Here is a 23,010-nt window from a genome sequence, read left to right on the forward strand (position 1 = left end):
CAGGTTTAGCAAAAAGCTTATGTTGATTAGATTCATCTACAAAGTCGGCAGGATAAGTCAAAACATTCAATCTAAAAATTGGTTCGGCTAAACTGTAAAAGCCTTAAAAATCTCCTCTGTAGAATAGAGGCTGAACTGGCAGGGCAGATAATACTATAGAGGTACATCGAGTTTTAGGGGGACACGTTATATTGTAGGAATCCCAAGAAAATTAACTGTAGAGAAAAATCTACTGAAATGAAGAAAATGCAATTTTACAACTGAAGTCTTTGCAAAAGCCCAACTGTAGTTGGGCTTTTGCAAAGACTTCAGTTGTAAAATGTACAAACGATAAATTATAATTTTATCGATTGTAATATCTTAATTCTGGGATGTATGAGGTATGCCATTAAGGCAGATATTTTCCAAAGAATTTTCCTGGAATTTTTTTTTTTTTTCGGTGACCTTCAAATGAATTCATGTAAAGCAAAAACATGATTAAATGTAGTCAAATTGTTCAAAAAGACCAGGGGAAAAAAAAGCAAAAACTTTACGAACTTTGCAGTTTAGTAGATCTCATTCTACCATATTGAGGCATGGAAGTATAAAAGTTTGGACACGTATGTAACATACTAAGCGGTAATACTGAATGGTACGGTTTGCATGTTTACAGAAATTAGGTTAAATGATAGGACAACAGCGCAAAATAGGGAACTGAACAGCAAGTTAACTTCCATAGGGGGAGGGGGGGGGACAGTATGTGCCGATGACATAAAATAGACTGACGGCATATAGTAGTGATAAAGACTGCACTTGTATTGAAGTTGAGTCTGAAGGGTGTGAACATAGCAATGGTTATATGTAGCGGTAGAGCAAGTTTACCCAGGGTTACATCGCTTCATGTACACTAAGCTCTAGGCCACCAGGTGGCGTTGGCAGCATTTCAAAAAGTTCCTTTATCCTTAACTAGAGTAAACTTGCTCCACCCCCATAGGCTGTATTAGGCTTAAGGCTATAGGGTAGTTTATTATTACTTTAGCTGTTTCGTTATAGCAAAAATATTTATTATACATTTTTGTCGATGCTCTCCACAGCTGAGGTTTTCAGTAGTATAGCAATATGGCTGCTAAATAAAGCACTGCAATTCTATTTTAAGGCATACGTGAGGCCAGATATGAAAGTCTGGTCGGACAGCAAGTAGAACTCTCAGCCAACCTTGCTGGGTCATGGGAGTCCTCTACCGCCAAGAGCAAAACTTGTCTAAAGTCTAACTTCATAAAAGCGTCATCTTCAGTTAGATCAAGTTTACTTCAAAAACAGCCCAAAGCAATCTTACTAGTAGTCTGTTTTTTAATATTCTATACGGGATACTGCGGCATGAGGCACACCAGCTGATCCGATCCGTCAGTTTGCGTTTGTACAATAAAGCGTTTCCTGTCAGTGATCGTGTGATCTCTGTGGGGATTTAAATGGCCACAAAATAAAAAGATCTGATAATAACAGACATTTATGCTGACTGGCTGCATACAGAAGGGGGTCAGAGACATAAACTTTAAACATTGTATCTGGGGCTTGAAGCTCAGTACGAAATATTAGATGGAAGCAGATATTCCCAGACCACCAGGCTCAGATTCGGGACTTTCCTGCATAACGAGTTTGAATTTCATCGTTTCAGATTCCCATAAAGTGTTGGCATAGTTATAAGTGCTCTTAAAAGTCTTAAAATGAGGCCCTAATCAGTAATGCAAAAAACTTTCAATGCCGATTTCACAATCTCTGCAGAAAGCGGTTTAAACTTAGATTGAATTGCTACCACTGCTGGCATTGTATTGATCAGGGGCATAACTACAGGGGAGCAGCCCTTGAGGCTACAGGGGGCCCAGAGCTGCAGGCCCCCCCCCCCCAACTACTACTTCACTCCTTCCAATAAAGAGGTCCTTCCTTCAGATCAGGTGGTTTTGTGGCTACACTTGTTACTGGTGTGACATTTATGTTGGTCATACTTGTCTTAGGACTTAGCAAGATGGACCTCCAGGCTGTGGGGGTCACCAGGTGTAGGCAAGGGAAGTAAACATTAAGGGTGTCCATCAAAGGTTTTCTGGGGGCCCCCATGATTTGTAGTCATGCCAATGGTGCAGTCAACTAGCATCTGTTGACTTCCATACAAGTCAAGGTCGAGACTCATGTTTCTCACTGATACTAAAGGACGTAGTCCAGTGTGCGCCATTGTACAACCACAAATTAATTCATTCAAGACTTTTAACTGGTTTCAATCAAGATTTGATCAGAGAAGGTGATGATTTTTAGATTGGGGGAGATTGCCAGCCACTGATTTTAACTGCTGCATCGATAAGTATAAAGCTATTAGGGTACAGAAGTTGATTGATTCGAAACAAAGTTAGACCTTTTCTCAGATCTGTTGAGGTGTAACAAGGCAGTGATATGACCACACTGCTCCCCGGTGGATCTCTGATTGTCAAATTGGGCCACTCTTGCATAGTGGATGACCAACTTAAAGAAACTCTCCTATTTGTCTGCACTGCTTATCATTCCCAGCAAATCTCTTTTCAACGCTTCTGCGCACACTGAGTATAGAGAAATGATGAATCATAATCTGAGCAACACAAGTCACATGCCGGTATTTTAAAACCGTGCTAAAGTCACTAGTGCGAGTCTATTGCATTACTGATCGGAGTCACGTTTGATCACGCTTACGTAACAGTACACCAACACTTTAAGGCGGAGTTAAAGTCGCCCAATTATTTCATTTCTTGCTTCAGTCTAGCTGTTTTGTTGGAGATGATGCCAGGTGATTTAGTATTCTACTCTATTGTCAAGAAGGGTACAGGTCACCTACGACAAGTCCTGGCGGCCAAAACATGTTGGCTGAATAATCTTTTTTTCCCAGCCTATTACATTTGCTTAGAATAGTGACATCACTGAGGCACCGATTGGCTGCCATTACTTGCTACAGACGGAATATCCTGGAAAATAGATACTCTCCAGTTTACAGGCTGGACTGATGCAACACAGGCAGTTTCTATTTCAGATTCAAGCCCATTCTGTCTAACCACCATTGATAAATCTAAGTTTGAATCTGAGCACTTGGCTTAGGAACGTCTAGTTATATTTCAGACCCCTCTCTGTGTCCGTGTCCCCAATATTAGCTATACGGACCCTCCTTTCTATTGACAAAGAGGCCTTAGTTAAAAACAAATGATGCCTAGGGGCCTACATCAATCAATACGTAAATGGTTTTTCGAAAGTTTCATGTAGCAGTACTAAAAATGCGTTACGGCATGGTTGCAGATCGTGGCAGCCTATTAACAAAAAAAAAGCAATGGAGGTTTGTTTTTGTAAAAATTGAAATCTTAGGATATCGATATCCTGCCAAAATGTAACTTGCCTCAGTAGTCTCTTGGTTAAAAATCTGCTTCCAGCACACTTAAAAAATGTAAAAGCAAGATATGGATACACAGGCTAAACCTTAAATTTACTGTCTCCTTAAAGATCTGCGGTGAAGAGAGACTGTCGCCATTAAAATTTCTCACTACTCAGTTGTTGTTGCAAACTCTAGTTTGACCACTAGGTGTCGCCTTTGTCGACATGATGGCTTGCCACAGCAGAAAGTACACTAGTGCAAAGTCCGGTCCTTGAAGTCATTCCAAAGTGCCCGCCCTTAAAAAGTTGTCCAAAACAGACCGCCAATCTCTGCTATCTTCCTTTGATTTCTGATATATATATTTATGTAGTTCATCAAAAGAGTTGGGTTTGTTGTGGTTTTTAAATTTTTTTTGTTTTTTTTCTTACGTAAAAAGACAGTAAATGTAGGTAGCTTTGTACACTCAAATGCATTTTATACAAAATAGAGCCTTACAATAGAATTCTCTTCTCTTCTAAACAATTCCTTATAAATTTTGTGTATGCTAGATAGGTGTTTTTTGTTTTATATATTTATATATATGCACTTAGCTGAGTATATTGCGTAGTATTTGCAAAGTTGTATAGTCCGTGATATTGAGCAGGTTGATTGGTAACTGACCCCACGAGCCAATGAGATACAGCGGCCACACTGGCGAGGTCAAGCTCCTCCCACCGCATGGGTTTTTTCCGGAGTTGTCCTCAATAGTCTTGTTTTTGTTTTGTTTCTTTTTTTTGGTTGTTGCTTGCTGATGGCGTGCAGAAATGGCGCCCTCCCTGTAATCACTTGCGTTTTCCAACAATTCACTTTCTCTCTTGCCTTCTTTGAGAGTCCGTTTAGCAAACGTCAAGCTGGTTCATGAATAGGAGACAGATGGGCCGGATGGGGGGGGGGCGCTCATCTTTTCTGCAGGCCGATCACCCGCGAAACAAAGTTGACTATGGCGGTGGCCGGCTGGTTGGGATCCAACTCTGCGAAGAGGTGGCAAACGTTGTCCGTGGTGCTGCCCTGTTTTCTGGCTACGAAGCCAAAGAGCCTGAATGAGAAGCAGAGAAGGGAACTCTTAATGACAAGACAGTAACTTTACACAACCTGTAATGTCACATAAAACATTTATTGAATTGTCCTCTTCTCGGGGTAAGTTTCTCTTGCCTTTTGAACCACACTGAAAAAAGTCAACCTTACGTTGGTGATAATCTGTGGCTGTCGTTCTACAGCCTGGTTTGTGAGTACCCTGTTTGTTTCTTTTCCTTTCTGCATTACTTTACATAATACACCATAAGGGGCTAGCGCTTCGCTCCTGTTGGTTTTTTATCTCTTCCAGGAAAAATGACAGGTACTCCAGACAAGAGTTCCCCAACTCCTGTCCACGAAAACACAAGTAATCACAGGTGAGGTAATTAGTGCCTCAGCAGAGCTGATAACTACTACCTCCGTGGATTTCCACAAAACATGCACTTTGGTGGGCCTTGAGGACAGGGTTGGGGAACACCACTCTAGACCCCAATCATTCCAACTATTGAGGTAAGTACTTAGCGTTTCAATCACTTGGGGGGGGGGGGGGGGGCAGGTCATTGACTATTGGCTGCATAGATGTACTGACAGACCAGGCTTGGTTAACAGTGTCAGGGCTGCAGTATCTGAAAGTCAGCATGTCACTAAGCAAAACACCCCCCCCCCCCCCGCACTGCAGATAAGTGGTCTCTCCCATGTGTGGAAAGCATACATTGGGTAAACCTGGAAGGAATGACACAGCGACCATTGATAGATGGAGACATTGGCAGCAGCAGGGGGGTAATTATACTCACTTAGCTTGACTTCCATCTGTCTTCATCCACCTGGAGGAGAGAACAAATCACAGGTTAATACAGAATATTCAGCCAATCAGAAGCCAATACATCTCTGGTCCTCTCTACAGCTGGGTCACCTCTATCAGAGCGAGGTCTAAAGCAATGCAGGGAGAAAACCGGTAAGGGAAAGGCGGGGGTCGCTCTCCATGAGATTTTACAGCGTGTTCGATCGATACCTGTGGCCAATTTTGGCCCGAAATTGGTTGAACTGTCAATCGGGCATGCGCATGGCGACACCAATATTCATCATATTCGATAATAGTTATTGAATGTGATGATCAATCAGCTGCCAAGTCTACAGATGTATGGTAACCTTTACGGTGCACAGACACATCGCTCCGGTGTACAAATGGTATGGAAAGGGGAGGAGGGACAACCGCGTCAGATGGAAGATCTCTCTCGTCAGGCAGCAGGTAGGAGAGTGGTTGGATTTGGGGATGACCGACGCAGAGTGTTGTCAGCACAGCGAATTCTCACCTGTACGCCTGCGTGCCTCCTCCAGTGTCTCTCACCTCCCGCTGTGTCTTCTCTCCTGGGGCGCCTCTGTCATGTGACAAACGCTAAAGGCCAAACACCAGAGGCCCAGCGCCATACACACCAGACATCTAGTGACATTTGTCACATGACACAGGCGCCCCAGGAGAGGAGACAGAGGGAGGTGCGCCGATGCAAAGGTGAAAGCTAGCTCTGCTTGCAACACTTGGGTGGGAACATTAGATAGGGCACCTGAGGGGCACAGCAGGTGGCGGCAGCTCCACAAACTTTCAATAGATGGATCTGTGTACAGTGTGTGGGCAGCTAATAGATGCCTCTCTGATCAGATTCGATGTGATGTGGTGGTCGATCTGGTGAACATCTATAAGTTTTATGGCCATGTTTAGTTTACTTCATATTCACTAACTAATAACTAAGGGGCTTGGGGCCCTGGATTGAGTTTTACACCGGCCCCTCAATACATTTCTTGGGGCCCCGTGTAAAACTCATACCGAGGCCCCAAGAACTGTATTGATATGGAACCCTAAAACCTACCGTGGACAGCTGCAGTATCCAAAAGGTGTAACCAGAGTAAGGTTGTTAGGGATGAACACTATGCAATGCACACGCTTTCATCCATAGCCCCTGAACAAGCATGCAGCAGATCAGGTGTTTCTGACATTATTGTCAGATCTGGCAAGATTAGCTGCATGCTTGTTTCTAGTGTGATTCAGACACTACTGCAGCCAAACAGACCAGCAGGGCTGCCAGGCAACTGGCATTGTTTAACAGAAAATAAATGTGGCAGCCTTCATTTACCTCTCACTTCAGTTGCCCTTTAAAAGCTGATAGATGGATGAAGGAGGGTTCCTGGTGCGGTCGCATCATCTACATCCCCTATTGCTACGCCACTGGTCAGAAAAGTGGTGGAAACCTCTTTAAGGACATCAGTAGAGGTTCAGGAAAAAGACTCCCACCTTTTCGCCCTTTTTAGAGGGATCTTAAAGGAAACCTGGTGTAAGAGGGATGTGGAGACTGCCATATTTATTTCCGTTTTAACAATGCTCATTGCCTGACTATCCTGCTGATCCTCTGCTTCTAATATTTTTAGCCATAGCCCCTGAACAAGCATGCAGCAGATCAGGTATTTCTGGTGTGTGATTCACACACTACTGCAGCCAAAGAGACCAGCAGGACAGCCAGGCCACTAGTATTATACCCTCATGGCGGTACGCAGTTTCTGAGGCTACGTCCGCGGGAGGGATTTTTTTAATTAAAGTTGTTATAGCCTTTGTAGCTAGCACTAGGCTAGCTACCATTGTCCCCCAAGTCTCCCCGCACCCTTCTGACCCCCCCGATCGCCGCCGCTATACGTTACCCAGCCGCAATCCTGCAAGAGCCGCAGCCTCCCCAATGAGCTTCAGTAGTCGCTATGGCGACGATTAGACATGACCCGATCCTCCCCATAGCGAAGCCTGGAGCTGATTGGAGAGGCTGTACCATCGCGGGATCCGGGGGGAGGGGGGTTACGTATAACGGCAGTGATCGGGGGCGATCAGAAAAAAGAGGCGAGGGACTTGGGGGACAATGGTAGCTAGCGAAGTGCTAGCTACAAAGGATACAACAAGTTTTACTCAAAAAATCCCCCCGGGGCAGAGAAATTCTCTGCGGCGGCTACCCCTACACTCGGGGTTAACGCCAGGGAGGTTAAAAGGAAATACATATGGCAGCCTCCGTATCCCTCCCACTTCAGGTGTCCTTTTAGGAGTCCACCGATCTTCATGCTTTGCCTCTTCTAAAATCAGATGAAACTTCAGGAAGGATCCCCCCCCAAAGTAACATGGATGTCTTGTGAAGCCAATCAGCTGGCTGTATGTGAGGTACTCACTTCCTCTCCTGCGGGTCCAGGTCACAGAAAGTGATGGTGTTCAGAGGGTAGTGTCTCCGGAAGAAGAGCCTGAAAGAGGGAAAAAAGTCAGTGAAAACTCCAGTCAGTCAAGTGAATGGGAGCATTTAGCATTGCGCCGTTACTGGCGTTTATTGTCGATTGCGCAAACGCGGCGTTCCGATCCCGATTTACCGTGTTGTTTCAGCCGGCTCTAGAAGCAGCATGCGGTTTCTAGGGTCAGTTCACCGCCACTTCTTCATGTCTACTTGCGGGGACAAAAACCGCTGATCGCAACGGGAAGCCAACGAACGCCGCAGGAAGCTCTGTGCGACCCCGAACGTGACGATGCAGAACGGAAGGCCGGAGGTTGCCGCCAAGCATCCGTGTGAACCGGCCCTTAGCTGATCAGCACTATGAGAAATATTTATTGGCTGGGAAATGCCCACTCTTCTCCCAACTCTGTGCCTCAAATAGGCAGATCTCCGAGTCACATGACTGACTCTTCCAAAGGGGATTTCTGTAGAATGGCTGCATCAAACATGGGAATCACTTGCGTGAGGACATAGTTCCCTATTCACCATTGCGGCGGGTGTGCGCAAGTCAGGGACTCTATTTGGCATATAAGATACAGTGACTTTTTCCGAAGAAATACTAACTAAACTGGTTTAGGCGATACCTTTAAAGGGAATCCGAGATAAACTTTTACTCATTGCATAATTGTGTTCCTTTCATATAGTTTATAGGGCATTTCTCAAGCCAGATACTTTTTTTGTTTTGGTTGTAAACTATAATTCCCTACAAACTAAACAAGCCTCGCACATAGCTTTTCACAGTGCCTTGGCCACCATGAGTTTTTTTTCCCCTCCTTGTGCTTCTCGCTAAGCAGAAGCACAAGGGGGATGCGGAATTTTTTACGTGCAGAAAGACTGAAGCCTCTAGTAAGAGAGCTTCGGTTTTTCTGCTGGGGACATGGATCGGTGATCGGGAACCATGTTCCTGTTCACTGATCCCAGGGCTACCGGGGGACACCACGGGGGCGCGCCCGCGATCGTGCGCAGGAGCACGCCGAAGCGTGGCACCACAGCAGAGCAGCCACCCGGACGTGAGCTTCATGTCCGGGCGGCAGAAATGGATAATGACTAACTGTACAAGATTTCTATGCAAGCTTTCAAAAAACGTTAAGTTTCTTCTTCAGGTATGTTTCAGAACTGTATCAGAACCAATCCTTGGGAGAAAGTGATCCTTAGTATGGTTCTGATCCAGCTCTAAAACATGCCTGAAGAAAAAAAACTTAAAGTTTTAAAAACTAGCAAGGAAATCTTGTACAGTCAGTCATTAAAGGTATCGCCTAAACCACTTTTGTTGTTATGTCTTCGGATTCTCTCCATGACTAATATCGGACTACAAGCAAGTGACTTTTTCTCTCCCATTTTTGGGGAGAAAAGGTGCATTATAGAAGCCAGAAAATATGGTATATTACTTTAACAAATGTGTTGTCTACCAGCCCTTCATTCCGTTCCCATGTCTGCAGATTTATGGGCCTTTATCACAAAGGCGCCAAAAGGATAAGAAGAGATGATGAAAACATTTAAAATCGCTATTGAGGCAGTGGTGGACTTACCTCATACAAGCAGACACTGAAACTCTCTATTCAAAATAAATATATGGCGCCAGGTGTAACCCGGAATCACCGACGTTGTATGCTCCCAACTTTTGCCTGAGGAAGAGGGTTTTAGCCTGCGAAACGCGTTGCAGTCCCCCCTTTTTGGAGCATGCTAAATAAATTATATTTATTTTGAATAGACAGTTTCAGTGTCTGCTTGTATTAGGTAAGTCCACCACTGCCTCAATAGCGATTTTAAATGTTTTTATCATCTGTTCTTATCCTTTTGGCGCCTCTGTAATCTCTTCACGAACTTACTATCCACCCCTGGTGGAGGGGGATACCCCCTTGGTGGAGGGGAATACCCCCTTGGTGGAGGGGGATACACCCTTGGTGGAGGGGGATACACCCTTTTTTCCTGTCTACAGAGCGTGACTTCTGAGTGGGGACAGGATCATCTCCCCACCTGCCTTGGAGGTAACCCTGACTTGTGAGTATATTCATCATACTACCGTAACTCACAGTACATACTACACTGTATTGGGCTCTCCTATATAAATCACAATTACACTGAAACCACTCACTTTCTCTGATTGTCAGTCAGGGTGATGCCTTGTGAGGACACCTTAAAGTGAACGATAGTGGCGCTGGGTTGAGGGTCGGCAGATAGCGTCTCCGCAATGGTCTTGGCGATGGCCTGGGGACCGGTCAGGGACTCCATCTCGATTGAGTTGACGAACAAGACGTTACAGGCTGGGAGGAGGAAAAAGACAGGATTCAGAGCACAGATAACAGTATAAACCAGACCCCAGCAACTGTGGCTGTCCTTCTGTAGAGAACTACAAGTCTCAGCATGAACTACAAGAACTACAAGTCTCAGCATGCAGGATCTGCACTCTTATTAAAGCGGACCTGAACTCAGAACTTCCTTTCTGCTCTAAAAGATAAGCAGCAGCATAGTAACCTTTAAAGGAAAACATTTCTTTGTTACAGCGGATACAAATCCTGCAATAAATCTGCAGTGTGTCCATTTCCTGCTTTCAAGAAGCAGACATAGTGTTAACATCCTGTGTTTACAAATTAGCTGCTCTGCCGAGGCAGAAGAGATTCCTGAGCTGTCACAGCTGCGAGATTAAATTACAGTGGTGATTAGTTACAGATGAGGGGGAATTAGGCTAAATTCTAAATACTCACACAGGGGGACATTACTCTCGGTTTTCCTTTTGTCCTGTGCAAGAGTTCAGGTCCACTTTAAAAACTGTTTCTGGCCTAACAGTGGATTCATTACAAAATAGCGAGTCTTGGCTTAGAGGTGAATGGGAGAGAGAGTTACCTACCTGCCCCTTGCTTCAGTAAGTCTGCAGTCGTGTTGGTCGTCGGAGTCGTGGCCTCTCTGGCGGGCTCTTCCGAGGGATCTGATTGGACGAGAGGAGGAGGCGTGAGTAAAACTGAACATATCAAATTTATCGGCCTATCGAAATGCCTATAACAAGAAATTGAGTGATGGTGTCTGGAATGGGATTGGCTGATACAGTTATGTTTAAATGTCCACTAAAGCCAGATTGTGCAGATAAACTCTCATACTACATTAAGGTGGTAGAATTAGTCAGTGAATGTCCAATTTAAATTGAAGGTGTGCATTAGGCTTAACGGAGGATCCTTCGATGTGGATTACAGGCGGCTAATGAAATGGTAAACCTAATGGCCTGCATGCAGATTGTATGACAATCGTACATACCGTAGCTTGGAACTGGGCCTGTCAGACAGGATGTTGATCTGACTTCTAAAGTTACATTTATTTATTGATAAAGCACCAACATACTGTATTACGCAGCGCTGGACATTAGATAAGGTTACAGACAATATTAAGGGGTGACATACAGCAATAAGACAATACAGGAATATAAGAAAACCAGATCACGCAGCGCAGTATGAGTACAAGGTAATGCTTAGTCACTGGATGGGAGCATGGAGATCACACAGCACAGTATGAGTACAAGGTAATGCTTAGTCACTGGATGGGAGCATGGAGATCACACACCATAGTATGAGTACCAGGTAATGCTTAGTCAGTCACTGGAGGGGAGCATGGAGATTAGGCAAGTTAGGTTCACAGTTGTGTTCAGGTAGGAGGACCGTGCCCGAAGGCTTACAATCTAGAGGGAGAGGCGGGGACACAAAAGGTAGGAGACCAGAGTTCAGCTACGGGTTTAAAGCACTAGTAAAGAAGGAAAGGGGGGGGTATTCCAGAGTGAAAAGGTGGGTTTTGAAAATCGTCCCTCGTCGCAAAAGATCGATCGTCTAGTCGCACAAACATACCCACGTTACGAAACTGCAGAAACGACCGCTCGTCATGGAAAAAGTGGCGCATCCCAGGAAAAATTGCTGCAACAATTGTGTCATGGGTACGGGCCTTAACAGTGCATACACACATACAATTTTGATTGACCAATCACTGGCCAGTTTTGCCTCTTCAATGTAGTTATGAGGGCCAACAGGTTTTTAATTCTATTTCGTAGGTAAGCTCTCATACTACATGCAGGTGATAAAATTAGCTTGTTGTTGCCCAATCAAAATTGGATGTGTGTACCAAGCTTAAGTTGCATACAAGCCGGAATCCTTAACATTTAATTGTCCGTCTCCGTCTGAGAGTGACTCACCTCTGCTGGGGATGACCAGCTTGCAGGGCAGTGCCAGGGGGGTGATTGAGTGCTGATAGACCAGGGCGGAAAGGCAGCCTGAAAAAAAAGGAAAACATATTACTACTTTCTTCTTGTCTTTATTCTGTTGTGACTTTCTAACTCTCTCCATCTCAGTAATTCTGAACAGAAGTTCCAGTAGCACCTAACTCGCCTGCAGCCTAACCTCCTACATTTGCCGTGGTAACAAGAAGGGGCGGAGACTACCCTGACACAGGAGGGAGGGGCTTACTAGAGTGAGAGTAGAGAGTGTGTAGAAAGTTTAAATGGAACTGATCAATAATCTAATATACTCGCAATCGCTGTGCAAATTGCTTGTATTAAATTCAAATTGTTTGAACACCGAAATCATCCTGAAAAATGCTGCAAAAATCACTACCAGCAATTGCGATAGCGATCTGTGCTTTTTAGCGGTTCCCAGCCCTAACTTCTGCAAACACTGAGCATGGGGGTATCATCCACTGATAACTCACTTTTGTAATGTAGACAATGTAATAACAAGCTTGTATTTTAGAAGGGAACAAAATTCAGTAAAGTAAGCATACCATGTTATTGCATAATGAGGGCTGGAGTGGGCATTGCTGACCATATTCGGCCCATGAGGCCGTTATTATGTTAGGCCCTTAAAGTAGTCTGAAAGCCAGCATTTCTGTTTTGCTCTAAAAGATTCCTCACAGCTTGAAAGCTACTATCCCAGAATTTTTTTTTTTAGCAGAACATCACTGAAATGGTTAAACAAAGCACTTTGTCCTGCTATTCAGCTTCAAATCCGCATCCAAACTGGAGATAACAGTATCTTTGTTTGAATTCCAATGTTGATACATGCATGTAAACACAGTGTAAGGCCTCTTGCACACTGCATGCATTTCCGATTCAGATTCCGCTTTTTAATCAGTTTTTACATCCGATTCAGATTCCGATTTGCAGTTTGCTCCCTGCACACTGCAAATCGGAATCTAAATCGGATGTAAAAACTGATTAAAAAGCGTAATCTGAATCTGAATCACTTGCAGTGTGCAAGAGGCCTAACAAGTGAAAAGGAGGTCTCTGTGAAGCTCTCTGTGCTTCAAACACACAAAGCGCTCAAAACAGCTCATTAGAAGATGTTAATACATAATAAAAAGCAGCTGGAATAAAATGCAATGGCAGGTTTCAGTGCAAGACAAACTACACTTTGGAAACTTGTAAATTTTAAACAGACAATATTATTTATGCACAAAAGCAAATATGATAACAGTATGAGTAATAAAAAGTAGGAAAACACATTTTTATTGACTGTTATGTCGGCGTTTCAGACCACTTTAAGGCTGTTATTATGTTCAGCACTATGCTTTTATACATTGTTTATATTAACTATTGTTAGAATTTGCCTTATGAAATGCAAAGCTATAGCACAAAAAAACCAAAACCCAAACAAACCCCCCCCCCCCCCCCCAAAACAGCAAACAGTGATGTTTTGACTTACCAAAATAAGGTTCATTGGGGCAGCCCTTTAACTTGACTCCTCGGGGGCTGGTCTCTATGAGGAAGTGCCGCACAAGCTCATTGGTGGAATCTCCTGGAGGGGCGGAGGAGAGATTTAATGACAGCTCTAGTTAATGATAATCTCAGCTAAGCCGCTACCTCTGCTTGTTATACCTTTCTTGCTTTGTTGGCCAGTGTTGGGCGGAGGCGTGGCGACTTTCATGGCCAGTCCGTAGGCTCCTCTGAACGAATGGCTGTCACGGATTATAAAGGCTCCGGGATCTTTGTCCTTCAGCAGAGCAATCGCTGGATTGGAAACACAGATCACAATTCAACATTTATCCAACGGATGTAGTGCCAGAGATGAGATGTGTACAGCTGTCAATCAGATATCAATGTGGCCGGATTTTATTTAGATCCTGCTAGTGTTTTAATACTGCTCTATACAAATTATCTAACCCTCACTACTCGTTCCAAAACTCCGGAATGAGAAGATCAGCTTCACCTTTATCTCTTCTGATTTCATCATCTCTTATATATTTATATAGCAGTGACATCTTCTGCAGCACTTTACAGAGTACATAGTCATGTCACTGACTGTCCTCAGAGGAGCTCACAATCTAATCCCTCCCATAGTCATAGTCTAATGTCCAACCATATTATTGTGACCTGACTATGTACTCTGTACAGTGCTGCAGAAGATATCAGTGCTATATAAATACAATGTAAGCATTTATATAGCACTGATATCTTCTGCAGCACTGTACAGAATACATAGTCATGTCACTGACTGTCCTCAGAGCAGCTCACAAAATAATCATACTATAGTTATAGTCTATTAGCTTACAATCTAATCTGAAAAAGTCATAGTCTAATGTGGTAGCAAATCTTGGCTCTTCCTGTTCAGTAAGCCAGCACCTAGTCAGTAGGAGACCCAGGGCAAGACTCCCTAACTACCTGCTACTGCCTATAGAACGGGTCCTAGTGGCTGCAGCTCTGACACTTTGAGTCCACCAGGAAGAAAGGAGCAATATACATGTTATTTGTCTTGTCTAATGTTATACCATATTATTATTATGTATTTATATAGCACTGATATCTTCTGCAGCACTTTACAGAGTACATAGTCATGTCACTGACTGTCCTCAGAGGAGCTCACAATCTAATCCTACCATAGTCATAGTCTAATCTCCTACCATATTATTATCATTATGTATTTATATACCAGTGACATCTGCAGCACTTTACAGAGTACATAGTCATGTCACGGATTGTCCTAAAAACAAATGCTTTATTCTGCCTGCAATCTCAAATTAGCTTTAAAGAGAACCCGAGGTGGGTTTGAAGAATATTATCTGCATACAGAGGCTGGATCTGCCTATACAGCCCAGCCTCTGTTGCTATCCCAAACCCCCCCTAAGGTCCCCCTGCACTCTGCAATCCCTCATAAATCACAGCCATGCTGCTGACAAACAGCTTGTCAGAGCTGGCTGTGTTTATCTCTATAGTGTCAGTCTGCTGCTCTCCCCGCCTCCTGCAGAACTCCAGTCCCCGCCTGCATCCCTTCCCTCCCTGCTGATTGGAAGGAAGGGACGGGGGCAGGGACTGGAGCTCTGCAGGAGGCGGGGGAGCAGCCGAGACTGACAATACAGATGTAAACACAGCCTCACAGTATGGCTGTGATTTATGAGGGATTGCAGAGTGCAGGGGGACCTTAGTGGGGTTTGGGATAGCAACAGAGGCTGGGCTGTATAGGCAGATCCAGCCTCTGTATGCAGATAACCTTCTTTAAACACACCTCGGGTTCTCTTTAACACACATACACTGCTTCTTCCTCGAACCACAAGTGTTCCTTAGCTTAGAAAAGTACAAATCATGATAAAACAGTTGACGTGCAGATAAACGTTTTCGGTAGGATTTACTCACCCTGATCACGGGAGATGTCCGGTTTGTACCAAAACTTGGACGTGTCCTGCACAAACTTGACATTTGCTCGCGTTTCCGGGCTGCTGTCTGCAAAACAGAAACTTACATGAGTAAAGGCAGTAAGCATCTCACCATACATACACATCAGAACATTGTGGGCCTTAGAGTCTGTAGGGGCAATTTCATCCACCATGGCATATGTACAAGTTAAATCGATAGTAGGAGGCGCCCTTGTTGTTTTGTCTGCAATTAAGCATGTATATAATAGATAAGGTATTCAGTTGTTCTCCTACCTTAGGAATGGACACTCCACTCGGTACAATACAAATATGTATTGCATTGTATTATATGTTTTTAATGTGGTTGACTGAAGCGTCCATTATCACCAATTTTCTTTTTAAAGCACTATATTGACCTGATGAAGCGGTTCATGCCGCGAAACGCGTTGTCCTAAGTGCTTACCACCAATAAACATTCTCATCTATTCTACCGAGTGGAGTGTCCATTCCTAAGGTAGGAGAACAACTGAATACCTTATCTATTATATACATGCTTAATTGCAGACAAAACAACAAGGGCGCCTCCTACTATCGATTTACCTTGAGTCTAACATCCCACATCAGTGGGTGTGTTATTTTTGCCACAATTGTGGCGAAATAAGTTTTTGTTTCAAAGGAGCTGCGACCATCCATCCCAAAGACCGAGTGGATACGGGCTTTCCCCACATGTGCATCTGAGTGGGAGCCTCTCCAAGCAACCCACACTTGTGAGTAGTATTAATTGAATATTCTACCCAGATTGCAAAGATAATACACTATAGGGGCTCCCGGTGTCTCTGTGGTTTTTTCTTTTTTCTACATAGTAACATATGTACAAGTGTTCCCACCACTGGCGTAGCTACAAAGTCATGGGCTGCCATGCAAATTGTACTCTGGGCTCCCCCCCCCCAATTGCTACAATACCAGTTCATGTCTAGTCTGGTGTATGCTAGGTTTCTTCCCCCCGAGTGTACTTGGTCTTCCCCACCACTGTAGGATGTCCTGGGTGATTCCACCATTATTCGAGTTTGCTGGATAGTCCGTATTTGAGTGTACCCTCCCACTTGGATAGTTAGGGCCTTCTGATCTAACTTGGGGTGTTTGGTTTCCACCCATCTTGTTGCACAGAACTTATTCATGATGCTGCCTACCTTGAAGTGTTGGCTGACTCCTGATTCACTGTTTATTTATTTTAAGACCTACTGGAAACACACTGTTCAATGCACGCTTAGCCCCTGACCACAAGTCATCAAACTCAGATCTCTACAGCAAAAACAATGTTGGCGTTTTACCTGGCATGGAGAATTTGGAGAAGTCTGGCAACGTTTGGGTGAATGCCATTGTGCTGCCACCACTGGGGCTTGACATGCCACTGGACATGGGTGAAGAAGCCTTTCCATTGAGGGTGGAGTAGTTTGGCAAACTGTTGGACCTGTCGCCAGAAGACATCCTTCGTTTTTCAGGCAAGGAAGGCTGAGGCACAGGGCTTCCCTGTCGGTACAGGGTGGAGTCTGGAGAGGAAGAGGAGGGGCTGCTCATGCCTTGGTAGTATGCAGGAGACACTGGAAAACTTGGAGTGGACGGAGCCTGGTATCCCGAAGCACTGCTCTGCCTTGAGAGTGTTGGGCGCCGCTCTTCAGGGGTGGAGAAACCATGCAAGACGTGCCGCTCCATGCTGGGGCTTCCTGGGGTGACCGGGGCACTTCCTGTCATTACCATCTGGTGGCGGACAAGGCTTGGACTTCCTTGTGACACCATTCCACTGCTGTGTGATGCCAAGGGATGCCTATTCAAGCTTGGGCTTCCAGATGCATTGGACAAGGTGGGAGTAATGACTCTTCTTCCGAGTCCTGGACTTGGAGGCGTGTTGGTGGCCACTGTTCTGTGAAGTGGTTGAGGGCTTCCATGTACAATGTGGCTGGAGAGCACAGTGACTGTAGGCCCATCTGTCTGTGTAATGGCATTGTTTGGACTGTATGAGTATCCATCATAGGAGCTAACGGGAGTGCCCATTTGTGGAGCCATGTTGGGTGAGGGTGATGCGTTATGATAACTGCTCTGCGGCGATGGCTGAGACAAGCTTGTGGACCTGAAACTGCTGTCCACCGATGGCTGTGTGGGGGTGGCAATATGGACGCTGCTCTCTGCCGATGGATAGCTGCGAACAGACACCCTGTGAGGAACAAAATGGAAAGTGAGATGTTGAGGATGACCTTTCACCAAGACGTGGCCATTTTAACCTCCTGGGCGATAATCCCGAGCTGAGCTCGGGGTAAGCCGCCGCAGAGAATTTCTCAGACCCTGGTGGGCCGATTTGCACAAATTTTTTTGTTACACACAGCTAGCTGCGTGTACTACATGATTCACCACTTAGTGTGGCTTCCTTATCATACGCCAAGCCAAAGACCATTTTATTTCAAATTATGGGAAGACTATCAAAAAAAAGTTTAACAACTTTCTAAAACTTAATGGGGTTTAATACTAGTACAAGAGGTCCCTAACTTACAAACAGGTTCTGTTATGGGATAATGTTTGTAAGTTAAGTCACGGTGAAATGTGGATAAACTATTTACTTTCCAATAAATCTGAATTTGGACATATAGTATAATCTATGTTTATTGGTTGTTTTCAACGTGCTTTTAATGTGTAACTAAAATTTTAAAAAAATCCCCATTTACTTACCAGACTTCCTGACAGTAGAGATGAAGCAATCGTTTTATTAACCCTTGCATAAACTTAGTAGGAAAAAAAACGGACCCCAGCAAGTTCTCAGTAGTACTGGTGCTATATATGTCTTCCCATGTTTATCTCATCGTGACAGGTGCACTTTACACTAAAGCAGAGTGCTCTTACCCATCTGTGCTGTGTATGGGGCTGCTGGTAGAGATGGGGCTGTGGGATGTATAGACGTTGGGGAATCCTCCATTCCTCGTCAGCGTGTCCACACTGTACATCTGTGGTGTGGTGGGGGATGGGGGAGCGCCGCCTCCGGTCACTGCTGTACGGGCCACGGATTCCACGTAACTGCGGGGCTCTGCAAGACAGAAAGGTCAAAGGTCAGCACACGGACATCACCGGCAGTCTGGCTATCCAGCAATGGTGTTTCCTGATGGAAAGACACCAGCGAAGGGTGATGATTTACGGTAAAACAGCAAGGCTCAGGCGCAAGCAACACCACAACATGCAGTGGCTGCAGTAACATCCTGAACCTGTGTTCAGAGGCAAATTAACCATAAACAGGGAAAAAAAACTCAATAGAGAGATTATAAAAGCCGGGACCAAAATATTTAGCAATTTACCATACTGGAAAAGTAAAATTCGGAAATAGCCAATGAAATAATCTTAGTTTGTTTGAAATTTTATTTTAGTGTTTTAGTTCTTCGTGTAAAGTAATAAATTGGGTTTTGCTCAATAAAACTATATCAAAGTAATACGGTACTAACAATGCAAGATTCCACACTTTAGCATGCAAACCATTCATGGGAGGAGACCTTAAAGAGACTCCGTAACAAAAATTGCATCCTATTTTTTATCATCCTACAAGTTCCAAAAGCTATTCTAATGTGTTCTGGCTTACTGCAGCACTTTCTACTATCACCATCTCTGTAATAAATCAATGTATCTTTCCCCTGTCAGACTTGTCAGCCTGTGTCTGGAAGGCTGACAAGTTCTTCAGTGTTGTGGTTCTGTGATGCATCTCCCCCCTCCAGGCCCCTCTCTGCACACTGCCTGTGTATTATTTAGGATTAGAGCAGCTTCTCTCTTCTCTCTTATCTTATACAAGCTGGATAAATCCTCCTCTGAGCTGGCTGGGCTTTCACATACTGAGGAATTACATACAGGCAGAGCTGTCTGCACTCTGCAGGAAGAAACAGCCTGACACTTCAGTGGAAGATAGCTGCAGGGGGAAAGAAACACACAAATGATCTCTTGAGATTCAAATGGAAGGCTGTATACAGCCTGCTTGTGTATGGTTGTATTTTCTATGTGTGGACATACTGTACATCAACCTACTTCCTGTTTTGGTGGCCATTTTGTTTGTTTATAAACAAACTTTTTAAAACTGTTTTTAACCACTTTTAATGCGGCGAGGAGCGCGAAATTGTGACAGAGGGTAATAGGAGATGTCCCCTAATGCATTGGTATGTTTACTTTTGTGCGATTTTAACAATACAGATTCTCTTTAAAGTGCAACATATCTATTTTTTGTGTTGTTGTGTATTTTGTAGAGATCGTTAATGAGATGAAAATCGTTCAGCTGGCATGCAAATTTAATGCAAATTGTTTATAGTTTGGGATTGGGCCAGTCAGTCAGCAGGAAGCACAATTGATTGGCCCAACTCAATGCAGCATAGAATTTGCATGCAGGATGGTAATATTAGCATTTCATTGACCATGTCTAAAAATAACATATTATTAAACAAAACAAATCAAACAACAGAACTTTCACATAAAATGACAAACGCCTAAAATCAGAGTCCAAATCAAATGAATTAGGGGGGAGGGGAATGGCAAGTGAGATTTTATTTTCTATTTCTCTATAGTTTTCTAGGGAGCTAATATTTTATATGTACTGCACTGCGGAAAAACAAGATTCCCAAAGTCGGCCAATTGCACCAACAAGAGGAACTATATATATATATATATATATATACACATAAATACAGAGAGAGAGAGAGAGAGAGAGAGAGAGAGAGAGAGAGAGAGAGAGACCCCTTATTTGAGAGTAAACCAGTCCAACAGTGACGTAGAATGGACGTAACAATGCATAGTAGCTTATATAAGGACTTTGCAAAGGATGGGCTATAGCAGCAGGAGACCATCAAGATTGCCTTTGGTATGGTATCACAGAAAAATAGGAAAAGACGTCTGTTGTGGGCCCTTGCCATCGTGCTCAATCCGTCTCAAATTAGTTTGAGGAACATCAATCAAGAGTTTAACCTGCTTCCACGGCCAGCTCAGTCCCCTGACCTCAATCCTATTGAGCATTTGTGGAAAGATCGCGTAAGAGCTTGGAAGCGCCACCATCCAATCTGATCCAACTTAGAGTGTGTCATTCCCCATTTGTGATCTCATATTTTACGGAATGAAAAAAAAAAAGGTTTTTCTTTATTATTTTATAGTAAAAAAAAGAATAGAACTACAACAAAAAAAAAAACCTTTTTAAAGAAAAAATGGTCAGCCACAGTGCTTTTCTTTATTGCAGCCAGAAGGAGTAGGGGCTAATACCTATGACCAGTTTGTGCTGCACTCTGCTTTCCACTGGGGAAATTTCAAAAAGAATAAAAGGGAGGGGAATGTGGCAATTTTTGCACTTGACATTTTCCATGATGAAGCAGGAACTTGGTCCCGAGAAACGCCTTGCATTCCACGAGAGTTGTTTTTTGTAATATTAAAGGTAGGATTATTTATCTCACTCTTGAGAGGTGGGAAAGTTCATATATACCTCCTCCTTTAAAGCTGTTTGTAACTATTTTACTTCATTTTGGCGCCTCTGAAACTTCCATTGGGGATAATTTATGTGTACGTCTTCTCCTGATGACTCCAGTGCTATGCTGTACATGGGACATCCTGATTGCTCTCACCTGCACAGTCCATATGTTTAGAAATGGGCTGCCACTAGGGGGACCCACAGACCACCAGGAACACCGGAGAGCAGTGAGGGACAGACAAGATCAGAACAAATTTTTTTCTAAAGGTTTGGTGGGTTCGGTTTGCAAGGTTATTTCTGTTCTCCAGCTCCAATTTTGCTTTTATAATGTTACATAGTTACATAGTTATTTTGGTTGAAAAAAGACATGTTTGCGCAAAGTTACCAGTCCACACTGAGCACTGTGCGGGAATACGTAAAGACGATAACAGAGAGAGGAGTCGCTGGTACACGGTGCTAGGTAAAGGGTCTGACAGGAAAAAAGCAGCTATAAAACCAAAGGATCTAACCAACCTCCATAACATTATTTTTTTTTTTAAATGCCAAGTTCTCTTTGAAGTTAACCTATCACCAACCTTAAGGCTTTGTTGACATCTAAAATCGAAATGGCTGACCCCAGCGGTTTTCGATTTTTGCATGATTTTTTTTAACGCTTACCAGCGCGCTGTGATTTTTCATAAAGCGCTTTTCTAATCGCTTTTGCACAGCGATTCTGTTTTTTCACTTCCTGACGCAAGTGAGGAAGTGAATTTTTTCACCTGGAAATGAATAAATACAATGTATTCATTCATGAAAGCGCTGGGGAAATCCCTGTACAAAGTGCTTTTTCAAGTGCTTTGCGATTTCCCTATACCTTCCATTATAGGCAAATCGCCCCAATAATGGTACAGGCAGCGCTTTGGTGAGCGGATCAGAAATCGAACTGCTCAGATGTGAACTCTCTCATTGCACACGCGTTTTAAGGCGATTTTGCAAAAAATAAAAACGAAAACGCCCTAGGTGCGAACAAGCCTTAAGAGAAACATAAAGCTTAAAGGGAATCTGAGGGATAAGGAGGCTGACATGTTTGTTACCTTTTAAATAATGCAGATTGCCTGGCTGTCCTGCTGATCATCTGCCTCTAGTACTTTTAGCCATAACCCCTGAACAAGCATGCAGATCAGATGTTTCTGACAAAAGTCTGACTGCATTAGCTGCATGCTTGTTTCTGGTGTGTGACTCAAGACACTACTGCAGCCAGAGAGATCAGCAGGACAGCCAGGCAACTGATATTGTTTAAAAGGAAACAAATATGGCAGCTCCCATAGGGCTAGCACCTCGGGTTCCTTTTAAAGAAAAAGTTAATTTTTTTTTTTTTAACAAGTTTTAGTGTATTGGCGCATCTTTTAGGGCCCTTTTCCACTAGCAATCGCAATCACAAATCACAAACGCCACAATCACAAAAGGATTAACATCCTGTGTTTACAAATTAGCTGCTTTGCGGAGGACTTGCCGAGATGACTGAGCTGACACAGCTGAGAGATCAACTTACACTTGTGATTAGTCACAGATGAGGGGGAATTAGACTGGCCAAACCCTCTAAATACATACAAGGTGCATTTCTCTCTGTTTTCCTTTTTTTGTGCAAGAGTCCAGGTCCTCTTTAAAGCTACATTCTGATTGGTTGAGGTGTTTGCTGCCCTCTATACAACCCAACTCTTCCTGAAGCTCCAATGTGATTAATAATTGCCTGTATTTGAAGGCCCGAGTGGCCCTGTTGGGATCATCGCTGGCGGCCATGACATTTCCCAAAGAGCGGACAATAGAGGAATTGATTTCCACCTCTCTCACCACAGCGTTTCTCACAGGGACAAAAGAGAAGATGAGGAGGCCAGAGGGAGAGCGCTATGAATAGTTAATTCTCCTTTTATCCACAAGTTAGCTCCATTCATGGCTCAGTGGGCTCCTCTCTCCCTCTGTCCTACTTTCATCCCAGCGCTATACACTGTTCCCTGCTAATGCCCCCCACATTGCCAGGACGGCATCGGCCAAATACCAAGCCGGGTTATAGCCCTTTATGGCCTACTAGATCATTATTGAAGCAGAGATATAAGCTACCTCTTTTGTAATTAATATATAGACAAACCAGGGCAGTTAAAGGACAACTGAAGCGAGAGGGATATGGAGGCTGCCATATTTATTGCCTTTTAAGCAATACCAGTTGCCTGGCTGTCCTGCTGATCCTCTGCCTCTAATAC

At 43.9% G+C, this 23,010-nt stretch overlaps 1 protein-coding gene across 11 annotated transcripts in view; it reads right to left on the reverse strand.

The window, feature by feature from the left end:
- Positions 1-298: 298 nt before the first annotated feature.
- The window catches only part of TNS1 (tensin 1), a 608,338-nt gene continuing 585,626 nt past the window's right edge, over positions 299-23,010 (reverse strand). For all 11 annotated transcript variants that reach the window (XM_068246095.1, XM_068246100.1, XM_068246098.1 and 8 more), the window contains 11 exons: positions 18,196-18,376; positions 16,635-17,515; positions 15,305-15,391; positions 13,553-13,684; positions 13,380-13,472; positions 11,876-11,953; positions 10,553-10,630; positions 9,800-9,968; positions 7,613-7,681; positions 5,209-5,238; positions 299-4,436 (listed from right to left, as the gene is read on the reverse strand). In XM_068246095.1, coding sequence (XP_068102196.1) covers positions 4,298-4,436; positions 5,209-5,238; positions 7,613-7,681; positions 9,800-9,968; positions 10,553-10,630; positions 11,876-11,953; positions 13,380-13,472; positions 13,553-13,684; positions 15,305-15,391; positions 16,635-17,515; positions 18,196-18,376 — 1,937 coding nt within the window. In that variant the 3' untranslated portion in view covers positions 299-4,297. The remainder of the gene's footprint in view (positions 4,437-5,208; positions 5,239-7,612; positions 7,682-9,799; positions 9,969-10,552; positions 10,631-11,875; positions 11,954-13,379; positions 13,473-13,552; positions 13,685-15,304; positions 15,392-16,634; positions 17,516-18,195; positions 18,377-23,010) is intronic.

Source organism: Hyperolius riggenbachi, chromosome 7 (genome assembly GCF_040937935.1).
Source record: "Hyperolius riggenbachi isolate aHypRig1 chromosome 7, aHypRig1.pri, whole genome shotgun sequence".
Classification (NCBI taxonomy): domain Eukaryota; kingdom Metazoa; phylum Chordata; class Amphibia; order Anura; family Hyperoliidae; genus Hyperolius; species Hyperolius riggenbachi.